Below are 19,354 nucleotides of genomic sequence, written 5' to 3'. Positions count from 1 at the left end.
GCCCCAGAAATCACTACATTTTTCAAATCTGTTGTTAGATAGGGTTTCCTTTTTGTTCGAAACTTTTTTAACTTTTTTTTTTTTTTTGCATCTGGGGTTGAGATTTTAACTTATTCCACATGTGCCTCAGATTGTAAATACAGGCATGATCTTGGAAAACACAATGCCAAATGTTTCTTTTAAAGTTCGATGCAAATGACATCTTTCTCACCTTTCTACACATTCTTTGACAACAGCAAAATTCCCATCTCCTATTGTCCTTCCAACTTTATATCGTTCTGTTATTGTGGCTGGAATCTGGAAACCCTCGTCCGACACTTCTGAAAGAATCATTAGTACATTTTTATTGGTAGAAAAGGGAACACAGATGTTGCACAAAGGAGACATTTAGAAGTGTCATCTAATTAACTGGAAACGATTCAGAATCAATATGTCATTTCAGTACAGTAAGGCAACCCGCTCCCCAAGCCTTGCTGACATTGTATACACTCAACAGTTTTTATTTACTATGACAAATGGTAAACTAAAGGGAAACGTATGGACTCCACCTCCACCACTACCATGGAATTTCAGAAAGTTTGTGGAAAACAGAATCAAAAGATAAGTTCATTTTGGGGCAAAAATAGTTTGAAACCCATTTATAGATTTTTCATAATATGCATTTCCCACGAACCTTTTGAAAACCCCTTGTTTGCATGGATTTCAAAAGATTTTGTGCCAAAAATCAATGTATCTTAATTCCAGTTTTCCGCGAACTTTCTGAAGCGTCCTCCTACATAAGCTACTTACGTTGTCTGTTGCAGTGGGGATTTTTGAGGAGGAAATGCTGCTCTTTCTCACTTCCTGGCAATTTGATCAATAGCATTTACTAATAACCACTGAGCACAGAGGAATGGCATTCCTTTGTATGGAGCAAGGGGCAAATGCAGTTTGTAAGGGACTGTAGGCTGCCTGACACTGTACAAGCATGAAAAATGCCTGCTGTTTGGACACTTAGCTTTACTACATCCTGAAATGGAGATCTCCGTAAAATTTCTTGTGCACCAAGCACTGATTGCCACCCTCCCCAGTATCAATGAGCAGATTTTAGACAAATGTTCTCACCAGCAACCTGCACAGCAGATGTTGAGTTAAAATTGCTATATCTATTATGTCTGTGAACAGAACAGCTTTGTAGTTTCAATTATGTTAGCGCCACTAACACAACACATTTTCCCCCTGAAAATGCATTTTGAAATATTTTACAAATGCCTAATAATGCTTTAAATATCTAAGGCCATAAAACTAAATAAGCTACACTTAGGTCACATAAATATACTGGATAACCTTTAACATGCCAGGGGTGTAAAAAGCCTTTTATGGCTGGGCTCTAAAATTTACATGCTTTAAAGTTATAAATCCTCGCTCTCCCTTCGGCTACAACCTGAATGCAAACCGTGATGGAAGCCGAGCAGGTTTTCGAAATGTCCTCCTCTTCTGACATTTCATCATAAATGGAGACAAAGCATGGCTTCTCAATGTAAAATGAAAAGCTTAGATGGTGACTGCACTTTCTCTGTGATTCTTGCATTCACATTTGGTCTGGATGGTTAGAAACGACAGATTTCCAGCCTCATAAGCATCAGATTCCTGCCTCAGGGCCCGTATGCTGGCTTTAGGATGATGATGTCTGCACTGCTCTGGGCTCTAGAATGGATAGACTTTCTGGAAAGTACCGTGTAAATGTAGAACATTTGCTGCTTGTCATTTGGCCTTGGGCATTTGCGTAGCCTCTCTGCATTTGTCTAGGTGACACTTCACTCTTACTCTAGAAGCCAGCTAAGTGGTCTCCAGGATAAAATGGAGACTGGAGCCAAAGCCCACCTCCCCCAGGCTCACTCCCAGAGAAGCCATGATTCTGATTTCCTTTGAAGGGCTCGGCCTGGGGATTTCCGTCTACTCCATGAGAATGAAAGGAGATGGTGGGAGTTGTTTCACATCCACTGAAAAGCACCTGAGTTTACCAAACACATGTCAGATGACACAACCTGAGGCTCTTTACTACATGGATAGCAAAAGCAATCATCTTCAGCTGCTGGGGCCATGGAGCCCTGCAGATGGGGCAGGGAAGAGGGTTCTTCCATCCTTTCTCCTAGGGTAGCATGCATGAAGCTCCTGCTTTGGGATGGTTTTCCTGACTATCGATAAAAAGTATGTTTTAAAATTTGGGCTGAGAAGGTCTAGCTAAAGACTTAGCCAAGGACCATTTCGTGTCATGATGAATACAAGACATTACAACAAAGGAGACTTCCGGGTGGCTGAATTTCACATTCCTGGAACCACAAAAAAGTTTGATATTGCATACTAGTCAAGAAATAATCTTATATAAATCACACATCTCACTTAACATAGTAAAAGTGCTTTATCCAAAAGGTATTTTTTTTTTGGGAAATAAATTAGATCATATCATTTAAAACAAATAAGGGGAGCTGATTCAATAGCAGTGGCTTGATCATATCGCTTTCATTCTTTTTCAAACACTTTTCCATAATTGATTTGAGACTGATACCAATTCCCAGGTAGGAAACAGGTATGTGTTGCCATCTCTATTTTATAGAAGAGGAACTAAGATGTAGTGGGTTGAAGAGCTTGCCTGGAACAATCCAGTGAGCTACTGGAAAAGTCAATTCTGGAATCCAGGTCATTTGAGCACATCATAGAGAAATTCTAAAGTGAATTAGCTTTGGGGACAAAGAATATTTTTGCATTTGCCACCAGTTAATTCTTATTGTAAAGCCCTATTTTTGTATTTTGAGTTCACTTGAGTTAGACTACATCTGCGGGGCTACAACAATCAAGAGAGAAAATTGTCCTTAATATGCTAAAAGTGAACAGAGTTTGGGAAAACAAAGGCAGCAATTATGCCCTCTTATTTCCAAAGCAGCCTTAGGATACATATACCCTCAGAGGATGTGAAACTTTCCTCTTCACATTCCCATGGAGTAGAAGCCAATCCCCAGTGGAAGACATATTCAATTCTACCCTCCTGAGCTGGTTGGGGTTGTCCATTTCATTCTGCTTAAGAAGTTAGTTTCTTGTAGTAAATTTAGCCAGCCCATCCTCTGCCCCCTGTGTAAGCTAAACTTTCTCCTCAGATACCAAGTCCCAAGCTCATCACCTTCCCCAGGGCCATCGTTCTCATCCATCGAGCTGCAGACTTTGGTGGATGCAAGTGAAGTAGAGGAGCCACCATGTTGAGAGCTCTGGAAGGGAACAGAAACAGAGAATTAAAACTCTGAGTCAGTTTGCCTGAGTCTTCACGTGTCATCCCCAGCCCAAAATCTCAGGAGATAGCTTTGCCCACTACCAAGGGGGATTTAGTCTTCCCACTTAGAAAAGGAGGCCTTTGGGATATTCAATTAGGGCTACATCTCCTTCCTTTCCTGTTCATCAATAGTAGTTTGTATTGACTAGATCAGGCTAATCATTAGAAACACGGGGTGTTCTCCTCCCCCTAAAAATGAATATTCTGTAGCTCTAGCTTGGGTTTGGAAAATTTTAGGCACTTCACTCTTCCACTGTCTATTGGCAAATGGGCCTCAAACATTATTTTTTCTATTCTTACAATAGAATTTTCTTATCAGTTTATTTTCACTAAATATCCTAAAAAATAAATACTTAGCCAGCGCCGCGGCTCAATAGGCTAATCCTCCGCCTAGCGGCGCCGGCACACCGGGTTCTAGTCCCGGTCGGGGCCCCGGATTCTGTCCCGGTTGCCCCTCTTCCAGGCCAGCCCTCTGCTGTGGCCAGGGAGTGCAGTGGAGGATGGCCCAGGTGCTTGGGCCCTGCACCCCATGGGAGACCAGGAAAAGCACCTGGCTCCTGGCTCCTGCCATCGGATCAGCGCGGTGCGCCGGCTGCAGCGCGCTGGCCGCAGCGGCCATTGGAGGGTGAACCAACGGCAAAGGAAGACCTTTCTCTCTGTCTCTCTCTCTCACTGTCCACTCTGCCTGTCAAAAAAAAAAAAATAAATAAATAAATAAATAAATACTTAGCTTTATCACAACTTAGGAGAAAAAGTGGCTTGTTAATTCCACTTTGAGATAAAGACATATGCACCAAGTAGGCTACCAGTCTGTTAAGTGTTACATAATAAGTCTGAGGAAAAGGTAAGAATAAAAAAACCTAGGCCTAATGATTCTCATGTATTTTGGGTGAAATTTGACCCAAAATGCACGAGAACAACTAGGATAAGAACTGTATTAGAGAACTCAGAGGAGAAAACAATACCAAATATTGAACATAATGATTGACTAAGGGGCAGTACTTTCACAATGAATGTTTCCATTTCTGCATCTATTTCTTGAGAAAACAATTTGCACATTTCAATGTTATTTCTAAATAGTGAACACAGCTTGTCCTAAAAGATCTTCCTTCTGTTTCCCTGGGTTTATCCACTTGGTTGGCCTGATGGGAGCAGGAGGCGGTGAGGGGGTGGCATTGGCTCATGGTGCTGGCTGTCTGTGGAGCAGAGAGAAGGGAAAGAGCATCTGTAGTTGAGCTGATCATGAAGAGGTGGTGAGAAGCAAAGCTGACCTATTGTTCCCTGCTTACCTGTATCCCTTCAACCTCCTCCCCAATCCATCCAGCCTTAACTGTGCCCAAACTAAGAGGGAAGAGAGATTCCATTTAATTTCTTTATGCCCAACAGTATCTTGCATAGGAATTTCAAAGATGCTATTAGTTCATTAAAAAGTTCATAAACTTGAGGATATGCTACCTAAATCGCTGCCTAACCATTTGAGGTAAGTACTGTAGATCATTTTTCTGGGTGTGGCTAAGATGAAATATTCCAACGCATGGACAAGTTCATCAAAGCTGACAGTACAACTGGGATGAAAATCAAGTTAATAGTTATGCTTCCCTATAGGAATTCTAGAAGTGTAATGACTACTCTTGCACACCATTGAATGCCACACAGTTTGTATGATATGCCTGGTATTTTCCAGTATTGTATAAACCCTCCACGAATAAGACTGGTGAGTTATTTTCAGCTACTCTCTTCCAGCCTCTCTGTGACCAGCCACACGTGTCTAGCCTGTCATACTGGTAGGCGAGAAAGAAGGATTCAGATTGCAACCTTCATTCAGAGTTTTTGTTAGTGTGACACTAAAACCCATTCTGTTGAAGAAACTGAAAATGCATGAGCTTCTAAGCCATGCTCTGCTGATTTTTATGGATGTCTGTTTGTGAAGTCTTGTACTTATAATATTGGAATATGAGAGCTGAGACAAGGCAGATTTATGATGTTGATGACTGGAAAAAGTAAACATTACCATTACCACATTTGAGGGGAGGGTGTGTGTTGTCCAAGACAGTGAGCTCCTTTATCGCCTGTGTCATTGGTTTTGCTGTAGACATAATTGTGTTCCAAGCAGAAAAGCATGAGTAAATGTCTCAAATGCAGACCTTCTTGTCTGGGATTTCTGATCCTGGAATTTCTTCCAGCAGCATCACAAATGCACTTAATAATGTAGACATATTGTGCTTCGGGATGGCAGGTGCCTCCTTGTCGTGTGCTATTTTACATTTTAGAATACAAAGACACACTCTATTCATCTAGCAAACAAATTAATAGACCGTAGTGTGATTTCCAACCTAGATGTCTACAGTTGATGCACTCAATTCCAAAAGCTCTTTCTTTTAATAAGAACAATGGGTTCTCTCTGTCTCTCTCTCTCTCTCTCTCACTGTCCACTCTGCCTGTCAAAAAAGAAAAAAAAAAGAAAAAAAAAGAACAATAGGAACTCAAAGTCATAACTCTGACCCAAAGTACATGAATATGAAAACAGCGTTAAAGCAGTAACATTTGATAAATGTTCTGGATATTATTCACCAAACCCCCTTATCAGTGAGTGAGTTGGATTTCCAACAGTATGAAATGTTGGATGCCCTGAGTGTTTGCCACAATGCCAGCTGTGTTTTCTATGCTTTATGAAACAAAAATGTCTCAAGATTTTTTAGTCTCTGTTTTTTTTTTTTTTTAAAGTGGGCTTAACTCAAGTTTGCTTACGGTTACAATTGCTTATTTTCAACTTTAGGTTTGTACTTTTGAACAATTCATTTTAAATTTCCAGCTGAGAGTAACAGATGATTGAAAATTAAAAAAAAAGTCTTTACCTACAAACAGGGTTCCCTAAAAATGAAAGTCCTTGGGGCCGGCACTGTGGTGTAGCAGATTAAGCCTGTGCCTTATGGGTGCTGGTTCGAGTCCCAACTGTTCCACTTCGGATCCAGCTCCCTAATAATGGCCTGGGAAAAGCAGCAGAAGATGGTCCAAGTTCTTGGGCCCCTACACCCACGTGGGAGACCTGGATGAAGCTCCTGGCTCTTGGCTTCAGCCTCGCCTAGTCCCAGTCATTTGGGGAGTAAAACAGTGGATGGAAGATCTGTCTCTTCTCTATCTGTAACTCTGCCTTTCAAATAAATAAATAAACTTTAAAAGTTCTCATTTTAGTTATTATGTGAAAATAGAGTAAAATAAATTCATCAAATTTCTAACGGCATTATTTCTTCTTTTCCAAAGAAGCAAGATAGCTCACATTATATACTTCTCTAAAACACCGACCATTCATGGGCTCAAAGAATTTCTGGCACTAAAACAGACATTAAATATGACCCATTCCACCACACTTCCATCTGGAGACCAAATTCCCAACTACAGAAATCTCAGGGATGTGGTAAGATGGGCTCTGTCCAATCACCTTCAGTACTGAACATGGTATCACCTTAATTGTTAATAAGGAGCAAAGGAAATTCTTTTTCATGTTGAAATTACAGTCCTCTACATTTTCTATTCATTGTTCCTATGTCTCATCTGTTGGGTCACCTGGTTCAGATGTGATCTGTTTTTTTCCATGACTGTGCTCAGGTATTCAGAAATAAGTGCTAGGCTCCTCCCGTGTCTTCTGTTTTTCAGTTTGGGTAATCCCAGTTTCTTTGGTTTGTGTCATGTGACAGGGCTCCCTGACTCCTTCGCCTTCTCTGGACACAGTCCAGCTGTCAATATCACTCTTGAAATCTGGTACTCAAAACTGAACGCAATATTCTAGGTGTGCCTGATCAGTACAGAGCAGGGAAGGACAGAGTTTTCTTTCCCATGAATGGAATATTAATTTACTTCAAGATCATATTGGCTTATCAATAGCACCATGCATTTTAACTTTACATGGAGCTCACAGGTGTGCCACATCTCCGCATTCTGTATTTTGGAAGTTGGTGTTTGAATCATGTCCAGGACTTGACATTTATTCATGAAAATGCCATCCTTATTACAGTCATATCCTTCTAGCCCATTTTTTATCCTGATTTTGTCACCTAACATTTTTCTCTCACCCAGTTGAAGTGATTTCGATAATCAGCATGGCTCTTTGTTTATGGTTGTTAGTAGACTTAGAGCCTGCTGGAACATTTTGATTATTATCTGTAAGTCTGAGAGATCCTGAAATAGTAAAGGGAATATTCATAAGTTCTTATTGTTTAGAAACAGATTAATGAGATGAACTAACCTTTACCTATGACTAGCAGAAGCTGAAACACACCCATATTTTTGATTGCTTCTAAATGAAATCAATTTACCTCTTTGGTTTTTCTGAGCAGAAAAATCACTTCAGAGTCTACATGCGGATGCGATTTTATGCTTGCTCTAGTCAGTTTGCTCATTCCAAGACATCTGGGTATACAGTACAAAACGTACCGTTATTTTAAAATTTAACGCAATTAGCTGCTCTGAGAGATGTTGTGACATTTGAAATGTCATCACCTTCAAGCAGATTTAATGGGAACCATTTGGGCAGGTTGCTAGCACCTGGATGCTTTTATGGCACACCTTCATAAAATGCACTGCCCCAAGGAAGAACACATCCTAAGTGTAGTTCTTTAGTTTGGGATCACATAACAGATGGAGAACACATCACACTTTTTGAAGTAAGTGAGAAAGCCAATATAACAGCTCTAACCACATTTTACCAAGATGTAACTGATGACCTTGTAGGGAAAAAACAGTTCACTTTAGATGGTATGAGCTATTCTTATCATTTGTACTAAAATTGTCACTGGGGTAAGTGCATCAAGATTTTGAAAATACCCAATTGATAGGATAGATTTCATCAAGTTAGAAGAAAATTTGACCAGATAACTATAGCTTTGGATGGATAATTATACTTTTTCCACTTCACATTTTGTCTTGGCTTACAGTTCTTATTTTGTTAACATTTAGTTGGAAAACGGTCAAAAAGAACGTAGAAATCAAGTAGTCACTTTCATATGATTTCTGGATCAACATTAAAAAGAAACATAATATTTAAGAAACCCAAATGATAGTCTTGGTGCACGCAACTTTCAGTCTACAGAAGCACTGCAGATGACCTCAGACTAAAAAGTTAAATACTTATCTGAAAGTAGAGACCTTCAAACCCACAGGATTCTATGTGATACAGAAAAGCTAAATGTTTATTTACTTCCCAGATGGATACAGAACAGTAAGTTGATGGCATCGACCTCCAATTATTAATAAAGCACCGTTATTTGAAACAAGGTACCAGGAAATTCCTTTTCCCAAATTTCTTTTTTCTGTAGTATTTCCATGTTCACCCCAAGTTTTTAGCAAAGTCATGTGCATAACCAAGAATCAACATTGATAAAACATAATATTTTCATGAAGATCTGGTCAAAATGTTAAAAGCTGGGAGAACTGTTACTCATGAAATTGGTTTACTGAGAGGAGGAAAAATGAAAATGGAAATACTGGCATTATATCTATGGTAGTGAAGTCATGAGAGCCAAGTTTCAAAAATGTACACATTTAGTTACAACTGGATTATTCTATCAGGTAATCTGTGTGCACTTTGCAGTCACTACACTTACATAGGCCAAAATTTATGAGTTTGCAGTTTGAGCCATTTGTCATCAAGAGACTGCACCATTGGATAGCTAAATACCTCCTCTTGGGAGTTAGTCTTCATGAAGTCACAATTTGGAAGGGGGCCAGGAAGTCATCTACTGCATTCTCTGTGGATAGAATATTTCTCTCTATGATTGAGTCCTCAGATGAACTCACTACTGTCTCAGACACCTGTGATATTTTGTTTTAAATGCTAGCTATATTAAGTAAGTGTAAATACAATTTGGTATTTTATAAATTTGGAAACATTCCCTCCAGTTGTACCATTATTGCTGTGGACACTGATTATATTTAAGCCATCATGGGGATAAGAAAGAGAACCAATTAAAGAACATTGTAATTTTAAGGTAAAATACACCTAGTAATAATGTTAGATTCAAAAACCAGAATTCTGAGCATCTCTAACAGTTTTCATGTAAAATATTTTTTCTAACTTGGAAAGTGGAATTCTCTATTCTCCTTTGTGCCATATTATGAATGAACTACTTATGATTTTAAATTCAAGTTCAGGAACAGAATATTGTATTATGATGATTATGTAATGAATTTTATTACATACTTATTTTGTGTATTTATCTATATGTTAATTTCTTTTTCAACCAGTTGTTAATTTGACAAATTCCTCCTTAAGACAACCTTGAGAGGAAGGTATATTGCTAATTTTAATGCAACCAATGGAAACAGAATTCTTTATCAGGTGATCTCATTTTGTTGTGACTGTCAGTATTTTATATTGTCATGTTGCTACCATTTCGCAGTATCTAACATATCACTTGCTGATGCTAATTACAACACAAAAGCGCTACAAACATGATTATGAAAGTAACACTTACCCACACAGTCATTTCAACTTCAATGTCTATTTAGCAAGGTTTCTGAAAGAAACTCACTGAACAACATTGGCAGTTTTTCCTGTTTATTAGATAGTTATTCTAAGGTGGTAAGTGTCACAAAGTTAATCTCAAGAGGAAGAACATGGTCCAGTGTGAAACACAAGGTACAACATTTTACAATGAAACAACAGCACAGAGTGATGGAACTTTCAAAATTAGGCAGTTCAGTAAAACATTTCAATACCCCTTTGCTCTATAAAACTATGATTATGATCTCAATTGATGGACTGTAAAATATATTGCTGTGAATAACATTTTAACACCTAATGCTCTCTGAAGAGAAGAATACACATCCAAGCACCCCAAATTGAAAGCAGAAAGTATGTGACCTTTTTATAAAAATTTTATCCAAGTTTATAACATTCATGGTGTATTTCAAAGTAAAGAGTCTCTCAATCCCTTGCTTGTTGATGAGTATAAATTCCTCAAAAAAAGCACATTATAAGAAAGTTAGCTTATATATAGTTCTTTGCCTACAACCTTTAAATACCTACCATCCTGGCTTCAAAAACATTTTGTGGCCATATATAATACACACATCCATGTATTACATGCATCATTTATACTGTCTTGGAATTAATCCATTATCTTTACTAAAATGAATCACATTTTAAAGACATCACATATCATGCACCCTTAAAAATTATAGCAAGGGCCTCCGGTTTCCTAGGGTTCTCACATGCATTACAGGCACAAGATTACAAAGATTTTTTGAAAAAGCTGACAGTATAACAAAGTATATCAGGCAAGTGGTATATTGACATCAATATATCTCTAATTTTCACACTACTCCTCTGAGGAATATCTCAATCAAATACAGCTGTCTCTATCATGCACAGCAATGTTAGCAAAGCTAATGCAAATTTGCATAAATGAGCAAGTGTACACATATATAGTAAATTCATTCGATAAACATTTTCAAGTGTGTATATATTTGTGTGTACATATACACACATACAGCAAGTATATTCAAGATACATCAACAGTTTATAATAGTACCTTGAAAAACAAAAATAAAATTGCCTTACAGGTTATCTGGCTTTGTTATTAGACATTTCAAATCAAATATACTTTGGATTCTCTTCTATTTATGCTTCAACATAATACTCAACTACTCACAACTCTATAAATCAGTTTCATTTTTTAGTAAATATTGATTGACAATCATTACAAGTCATCAATACACATAATAGAAAAACATCATTTATAGTGTTCAGTCACCTGAATGACCAAATACCAAGGCCTAACAATGTAAACAGAATTTATACTTTTATTTAGTAGCTAACACACTATAGGATTTATCTGGATTTTGAGGATTTTTGAGTATGATTTCAGTTTTTTTTTGATAAATCAGAACACTTGAGCATTTTGAACCATTTCGTGGTAGTAGTTTAGCAAATTGCTTTTGAACTTAAACATATTCCAACTAATATGTCATAATGTCACCTTATGACATAAAGTTTTTGCACACAGTTCCACAAGAGCCAGTAACCTATAAGGCTGTGTCACAAATATCGTATTTTACTATTTATGGTCTACACACATTACACAAATACATAAGCACACCCACATACACACTGAGCCTTGCAAATGTACAGAAACACCCACATACCTGTACAGATATATGGCCACATATGAAAATTTAGAAGTCCAATAGTTAGAATATATGGAGATATTTTTCAGGAATATCACTCTACTTACATAGGTTCATTCAATTTTCTTAAGAAATGTAGTTTTTAGACATCATTGTTTTTAAGTGGCAAAAAGAAGAGCCCAAACACATATGAATGTGTTTACAATCAAAATACCCCAGCTGTTTAACCTAGGGGACACAGTACCTTAATGTTGTTTCAAATGCTTTTAGACAGCATTACTTGGTTTAGAAAAACGAAGTATTTAGATGAGCCAGTATATGTACACAGGGATGTGTACACTGTGGACCTGTCACTTCTTAACACCTTATGGCGTTACAGAAACATCATAGGTTTTCACCCACTGCTTACCAAATTAGGCAAGACACAGAACACATCAAGGGGGTTTCAGAACCAGTCTTTTGAGTTCACACTGAACTTTACACTTTATATATGATTACATTTTGCATTTCTAAAATGCTGAAAGCAGGGAAATATTTCTAACATCTTTTTCTATGCTGTCCATGCCTAAGAAAAAAAGTGAATACAAAGGAAAAAGTATCAAACTTTCAGCTACAGCACATTGTCTTCAAAGCACACTTAAGGATTACCATAAGGACATGTACACATGGTTTTTGCTGAAGCACTCTCCCGCTCAGTAGAATAATTTTAAAATTCAGTGTCTAATTTTTAAAAAAAGAATCTTGAAAGTAACTAAACCTTAAGTGCCTATAAACCACCCATTTAGCTCCCCCAATGAACTGAAAACTTCTGCTTTGTTGCTGAGGATTTTTTATTTCTGCTTTAGTATAATAGAATTATGCTGTGCATAGAAAGAGATCTCAAAGTCTATAAATGGTGTGCTGTTTCAATCTCTGAGGGACTTTAGTTTCAAAACGTAAATGATATATATTGCCCCTGAACAGTCCCTTAATAAAAGTCATATGCTGAGACGATTAAATGCTGTGGAATAGCATTTCCCTTGGAACTGCTTGAATGGAAAGTTGGCCATGATATCCGTCGGCAATTAGTACATGTCCAGTTTCTTTTTGCCGTGTCTAAACAAAGCCCTGGGCTTTATATCAATCGGCAATATCTGCCACTTACCCAGAACAAATAACATCTATTGGAGCTCTCTAAGCAGTAGTCGTCTCTGAGCCTGACAGCCCAGGCAAGTTGAAATTATTGGAATTTCTTCTTATACTGGACCATCTGACCCCAGCAGATTTAAGGTAACTGTTCCACTGCTTTCTTTGCATTTTTGACAGTTTAGTCAAATACATACTAATCTTTTATGGACTCCACTGTATTAAGTAATGCATTTTACAAAGACATAACTGAAACAGACACAAGCATAGGCAACCTCACAGATGTTTACTGTTTGAGCTAAAACAAAGCAGCCTTTTGATCTCAGCAGGAGACTGTTCATTTCTATTGGAAACAGTTTTAAAACCTGAAGTCTGGAACAGGTATTATTATGAGCTGTTCTTTCAAGATGGAATGGTTCAGTCTGTAGTTCTCGAATAACCTGCCAGAGAAGTGTCTTTCTCTCCAACAGACAGGATAATGAGGCACTAATTATTAGAGGGTTGGGTTTTCAAATGCCAGTAGATTGCCTGGACTTTTTGTTTCTTCTTCTTCATATTCTTCTTCTCCTCCTCCTCCTCCTTTTGGTTGGAATATTTTACTCACTTGTGAAGTGAGATGGTAACATATGTAACTATAAACCAGATGGTCAAATTTGCTAGTTGAACAATCAGTCAAGAAGATAAATCAATAACATTTAAGCCAATGTATGACAACTGAATTTCTCTCCATCTTGAATTGAACATTTTAAAATTTGGATTTCAAATAAAATTTGGGGAAAAAATTTTCAAGTAAAAGCCTCCATAATGGCATCTTATATTTTTAAATTTATCACCTACTGAGATATGTCAAGCCCAGAGAATATCGAAACCATGCTTCACAAGTCTTAAATTGTTAGTGTTTCAACTAGTAAACAATCACTAGGACATGGCTTAAATACAATAGACCATACACATTACATTGATTTTTAACATTTGTATTTTAAAATAATGATTTTATGTTCAAGCAAAGCTGACTACAGTTTTTAAAATAGAAGACTAGAAGAGAAGAATTAGTAGGTTAATGTTTAACAATGGGTTATAATCATAGACTTACTTGGTTTAACACAAAAGGAGTTTTGCATATGAAAATTTCCAGAACAACAGCATGCTCCAGTGTTCATGAATCTGGAGATTTGGATATTTTGAGCAGGATTTATACAGCACCATTTAAAAGAATTTTGCTTTCAAATGGATTTTTTTAGAAGAAGCGCAGACACATTTTTTAGGTGTGTGTGTGTTAAAAATAAAAAGAAAGAAAAACTTTTCTTGCTTAAGCCCTTACACATTCAAAAAATCACATATATGGTTCGGGAAAGACATATAACTTATAGCAATATCACTGAATAGGTTCTCCATGTTGGCATAGAGTTTTAGCTATATTTTGCTTTTTTCCAATGGAAGACAACTTAGAAAAGCAAAAGTTACTTGACAACAAAACCAAGGAAAGTTCCTAACGCCTAATGTTTGAATTTTCATGAGATGTGTCCTTGGCATGAGCTTTTTATTCCTTTTAAATATATTAACCCACAAAATGATAAGGTGCTTTCTCTATTGCCAAGGAGAAAAAAATCTAATTGAATATTTTTACAATAAAATTACCCCTAAAAACAGCCATTCAAATTTTAAAAAGGATACAACTTTAAAGAAAAATATGTCTGCTAGTGTCATTTTAATATAGTTTACAGAGAGTACAGGAAAAGTGCACTTACATGTCTATTTATGATTAAAAGAAAAATTTATTAGTGGAAATTAGGACTGCATGTTGCTGCATCATTAGTGTGTTCTGTATTCAACATTGGGTCTGTATATAAAATTTTTCTAGAACTAGGCCTCACACAGAAATCTCAGAGTTGAGCTATTTGTGTTCAGACTCCCCCAATCAAATCAGTGGAGGAGATTCTCTTAAAAATCTCCCCATCATGAGTATAAAATGCCTCCATATTTACTTTTGTATGATTTGGTCTTTCTCATTTCAAGGTATGCAAAACTCTTTTGTGTATTTTGCTGTTAGATATTTGCTTAAGAAATGTGAAACCTTCACCCAATCACAAACCATATACATTGCTCCATTGTCTGTTTTACACTGAATCTCCTACTGAGTCCAAATCATCCGAAGAGAGGGGGCGATACAGGTCCTGTAAGACGAAGGTGGCATAGATTTGTTTATTTGATTTTCTTGGGTGCCCTGTCACTCTTAGGAGCAACACTGAATGGGCATCCTTGGTTTCTAATATCATCAGTCCTTTTAAAGTCACCAACTTCAGATATGAGAAAAGATAATCATAGAGAAACCATCTAAATAGAAAAACTGGTGCTGATTTTGCCTTATTGGCAAGAAAATGCTGCTTGATCCACTCATGAGCTTTTTGCCCTACTTTGTGTGCAGTCAAATTTTACATCTCTGAGGTCTGCCAAGGCCAACTCTGCTACTATGCATCTAGGCAATTCTTTTGTGAACATTTCCTCCCCATCTGGATGGAAAAGGAATGCTTACCTCTCAAAACAATTAATCAGGAGCCCCAGCTGGCACTCAGCACATTCTAGTCCCAGGGCAGCAACTCACATGTTGCATTTGCACATAACGTGAACCCAACAGACATTACCTTTACAAAATTTTATGTTTGAACAACAGAAAGAACGCCCAGTAACCCACTCCATCCTTCCCCAACATTCTCTCTCTGTTCCCAACACATGTCCATCACCTCCCATCTTCTTCTTCCCGCCCCTTTCTGCTACTAGATCTCTCTGTTGGTAGCCAAGCAACCAGCTCAGATCTACAGTGTCTAGAGTTGGCTTTTTTCCTCTTTTGTACCACCCACTCCTCACATCATCTGACTGATCAGATTATCTACAAAAGTCAGTGATGTGGGAGGATAACGAGGAACTTCATTCAACCTACACAACACAACACATTTCTTCCTGAAATCTTAAGAAATGGGATCAAAACCAGTTCATAGATGGGAAAAGAATCCTCTGTGACCAAATGTTTCTAGATAGCAATTAAAAGAACTGTGCTGTGGAATAATAGGGAGATTATCTGATATGTTGCCATGAACATGTTTATGAAGAACAATATCTGGCATGCAAACTCTAAAGGTATAAGAGTATTCTAAAATGTCCAAAAAAGCAACAAAAATATGATTTTAAGGGAACAGAAAAACTGGTAGAATCAGCATAATTAATATAAGTGAGAATGAAGATCTTTCTTGTTGGGATAAAAAGCAATCCAATGTCTCAATGTTTCATTTTTCAAAAATCTGTTTATGTTTCTTTATTTTAAAATGGAGCAAGAACTGTGTGTGTGCATGCATGTGTGTGCATGTGTATGTGTGCATGTAGGGGTGGGGGCAGCCAACTGATTTTCTTGGCCATGTTGCTAGGCAACACAGAAGGAAAAAATAGAAGTAGCTACTGTTTTCCAATTTGTGATAAAAAAAGTTAATTTATTCTTTGAAGTGTCTCTTTTAGCACATGCCATCTTTCACTTATTTCAGTATTTCCTGCACAGGAGTATAGCCAACCATTTGAGAGGAAAATTAACCAAATTTGAAACGGGACCAGTTTATAGGGACATCCTCAGCCTGTTTTAACTGGGAGGGGTTATTTGGTACAGTTGCCTACACACCAAGATGAAAGTTCCGCTTGCGAAAGCAGCTGGGAATGTCTCCATGCACTGACATGGAACATAGATAGAGGATGGTCATAAATTCAAAAGCCTGAAAACTGAGCCATCTTTGAATACATCCAGTGTCCTGCCCACAACATGTGCTTAATAAATGGTGATAAACTTTTTGTTCCCCTAAAACAATGGAGTTGTTTTTGCTGTCAAAGATAGTGCTTGCAATGGCAGCTTAAGTGGCAAAATGAAGAATCTATGAGAATCATACAGTATGACTATTTGCCAGATTTTATAAATGTTAATTATAAAATCCAGTGGCCACATACTGGATGGACATTTCAACCTCAGTTGGACAAAATCCTAGCTTCATTCTTCAAGCTCTAGCTTCATTCTGCCAACAATGGAATGCCTGAGCATAGTTTTATATCCCTAAGATGGAGATCTCCACAAGGAGGCATCTAGGAGAGAATCTTCCCTCTATAGCAGGGATTTTCAGTCACTCTCCATTTAATTTCAACAACGAAGCATGAGCTACACCAATGAATATTGAATCTGAGTTTAATTAGCTCAAAGAGGGATTTCTACGGTAGGTGTACTCGCCAAAGCATACACTTAAAGTGAGAGAATGCGCTAAAAGATGGCCCTTCCTGTGCTATAGCTAGCGACTGACCGTCTAGGTTGGAGCCTAGAACAAAACATTTATCAGAAAAGAATGACCGTATCAGCCTTCCCTCCCCTCAAGGGCTGCCTGAATTTGGACAGTTCTTCTTGGAAGAGTTCACTGTGAATTCCTGTACCTCAGAATGTCAAATTAGACTATGACCAAGAGGAAAACACCAGTGAAAACACTCACAGGGAGCTGGCATAGAATTATTGGAAGTTCTGTGTGCAAGGAGGCTCTTTTGCTTTGTTTTGCTTTTCCACTGAATAGGAGGACCAATAGGAGACTTCTTTAAGATAAGAGGAGGAGAAGCTGGGGCCAAACCCCAGGCTTCATCAGACAGTCTACATGCGTTTAACCTGATGTCGGGTGAGTCTGTAGAGACAGGTACTCAAACCTGACATTTGGTGCTACTGGCTCCAAAGCAATGGGAGGCTGACTGAGTCATAGATGGCTGATGGTTCTGCTGGTTTAGACAACTGGAGGGGGAGATCTGAGAGGCCCTCCCATGTTGGATGAAGATTAAATGGATGGAACTTAGAAGTTGCATTTTAAAGCCCAAAATAAATGCAGCCAAATTCAAGAATCCAGTATTTGAGTGCAGTAGCCTCCAAAGAAGTCTCTGCTTCTTAAAATGTCCCACGAGCACCATCATAAAACCTCCTAAGGGTGCACATTCCCCAACCTGGTCCTGAAGTCAGGACCATGAAGGGCCTCCCATTTCTTCTACTATACCCATCCTGTTCTCCCCTTTCCTACTTCTTTCATTCTTGTCTCATCATTACTGCAAAAAACAAATAGCATAGAGGTGTTAGGGGAAAAGCACAGTAAGTCTTTTGCGCTGCAAGAAGAGCTAATCCTTACACCTGTCCTTAGCGTGGACGAGGTACCACTGTTCCCAGCAATGTTTTCACTGTGGTCTCCAAGCTCAGCCAATTTCTTCAGCACAACAGGCTAGAAATAAGTGTAGGTAGTGACGAAAGGGAAAGTGCTCAATGTGGGCTTCATTCACAAAAACAGGAGTCTATGTACTCATCCCCTGCTGCACAGACATTCAGCTCCATGGGACCACCAAGTACGCCACAAAGCAACTTCCTACCATGGTCCTTCTGCGTGTTCATAGCACTTTTTCCTTCTCGTTATGAGGCTGGTGAGCAATGATAATATGCAATAAAACTAAGTAAGCTTACACACCCACAGGTGTTAACACACTCTGTGTATTCAGAACATAAAAAGAGAGCATCTGAAAGTGAAGCCGCAAATGCACATTCTTTTCCAAATTAGGATTTGGACAACTGCACAGAGAAATTACAAGCCCTGAGTTCCGGGTAAGCCACAGCAATAAATGACCCACTGTTGGTCGCCTCCTGCTTTAGTGTGGTCATCTCTTAGAGAGCAGCAGCACTATTCGCTGGCACCCGGGCCACTTAGCACCAAAGCTCAGACAGATCTTAAATAGGCAGCTTGCTCTTTTCCTTACCCTCTGTTTCCGCAGGCTTCCTGGGCTGGTGGGTGATGGGCTTGGCGACTTGCCCGATCGTGGAGTAGAGAGCTGACTACCAGGGGTTCCATTAACTAGAAATGCAAAGAATCACACACAGAGAAAAAGGGCATGTTAAATAATTTTTGTGACAATTTATTTTCTCAGAAAAGCAAACAATTATAGAGGGACATCTGTTAAAATTCTAGATGTCCTTTTATCTCATCCTGACGAAAAGCCTCGGGGAATAACCTTCTTCAGAAATTCGCTGTTATGTTAATCCTGTGTTTAACTGAGTAGCAGGTTATATAATATTTTAAAAACCGCACTTTACACAACTATTCTCGTGAATTTATTAGTGATGTCTCTAACTGTGCCAACAGAGATTTTAGGATTGTGGTTAAGGTCCTGAGATATTTACAATGGGATTCGCTCTTGAGCTTTAGTGTAACTGCCCTGTACTACCCATGAGCAAAAAATATTAGCACAGCTCACAAGTGATATTCCCACAGTGACTAGATAAGACAAACCCGCTGTGTTTTTACAATTAACAACTAACTTCTAGAAGAAGTGCCAAGATCCACTTGTTATCCATCCCCCCAGCTTGCCTCTGATGGAACTGCCTGAGGCAGGACAAAGTGATTTCACTACAGACACTGAGGAACTGCTCCCAGTTTATCTTTGCTGCTAGTGAAAATATAAGTTGCTTTTCAAAAGATTCCAATCACTAGAATTCTATCCAAGTCTCAAGAGTTTTACACACCGTAATCACTTAACTGAAATAAAGCCACAGAACTCAAGTAAGCAATTCTTTTCTCAAAGCAGCCTCAATCTAAGAACAGATAAGACACTTGATGACATGATTTTATAAAGATACAGAAGGCCACCTCTAATTCACTTGCACAAAGGGCAGTAGTACAGTTCTACACTCATGAGGAAACTAGCAGGAGACACACACATTCTTGAAGGTACACAATAAACAGTTTCCACAAGGGCGAGCGA

General features: G+C 38.3%; 1 protein-coding gene across 5 annotated transcripts in view; it reads right to left on the bottom strand.

Moving 5' to 3' along the window:
• The window catches only part of DCLK1 (doublecortin like kinase 1), a 385,516-nt gene that overhangs the window by 70,870 nt on the left and 295,292 nt on the right, over nt 1-19,354 (bottom strand). For 4 of the 5 annotated variants that reach the window (XM_008273546.4, XM_070049012.1, XM_008273545.4 and 1 more), the window contains 3 exons: nt 18,353-18,447; nt 3,158-3,242; nt 212-320 (listed from right to left, as the gene is read on the bottom strand). In XM_008273546.4, the coding sequence (XP_008271768.2) occupies nt 212-320; nt 3,158-3,242; nt 18,353-18,447 (289 nt within the window). Of the gene's footprint in view, nt 1-211; nt 321-3,157; nt 3,243-9,840; nt 14,728-18,352; nt 18,448-19,354 lie in introns of those variants that run through there. The other variant, XM_008273547.4, reaches the window with a different exon arrangement.

The sequence above is a fragment of the Oryctolagus cuniculus genome, chromosome 9 (genome assembly GCF_964237555.1).
Source record: "Oryctolagus cuniculus chromosome 9, mOryCun1.1, whole genome shotgun sequence".
NCBI lineage: Eukaryota > Metazoa > Chordata > Mammalia > Lagomorpha > Leporidae > Oryctolagus > Oryctolagus cuniculus.
Note: the sequence above shows the minus strand (reverse complement) of the source record. Positions and strands in the feature narration are given on the sequence as shown.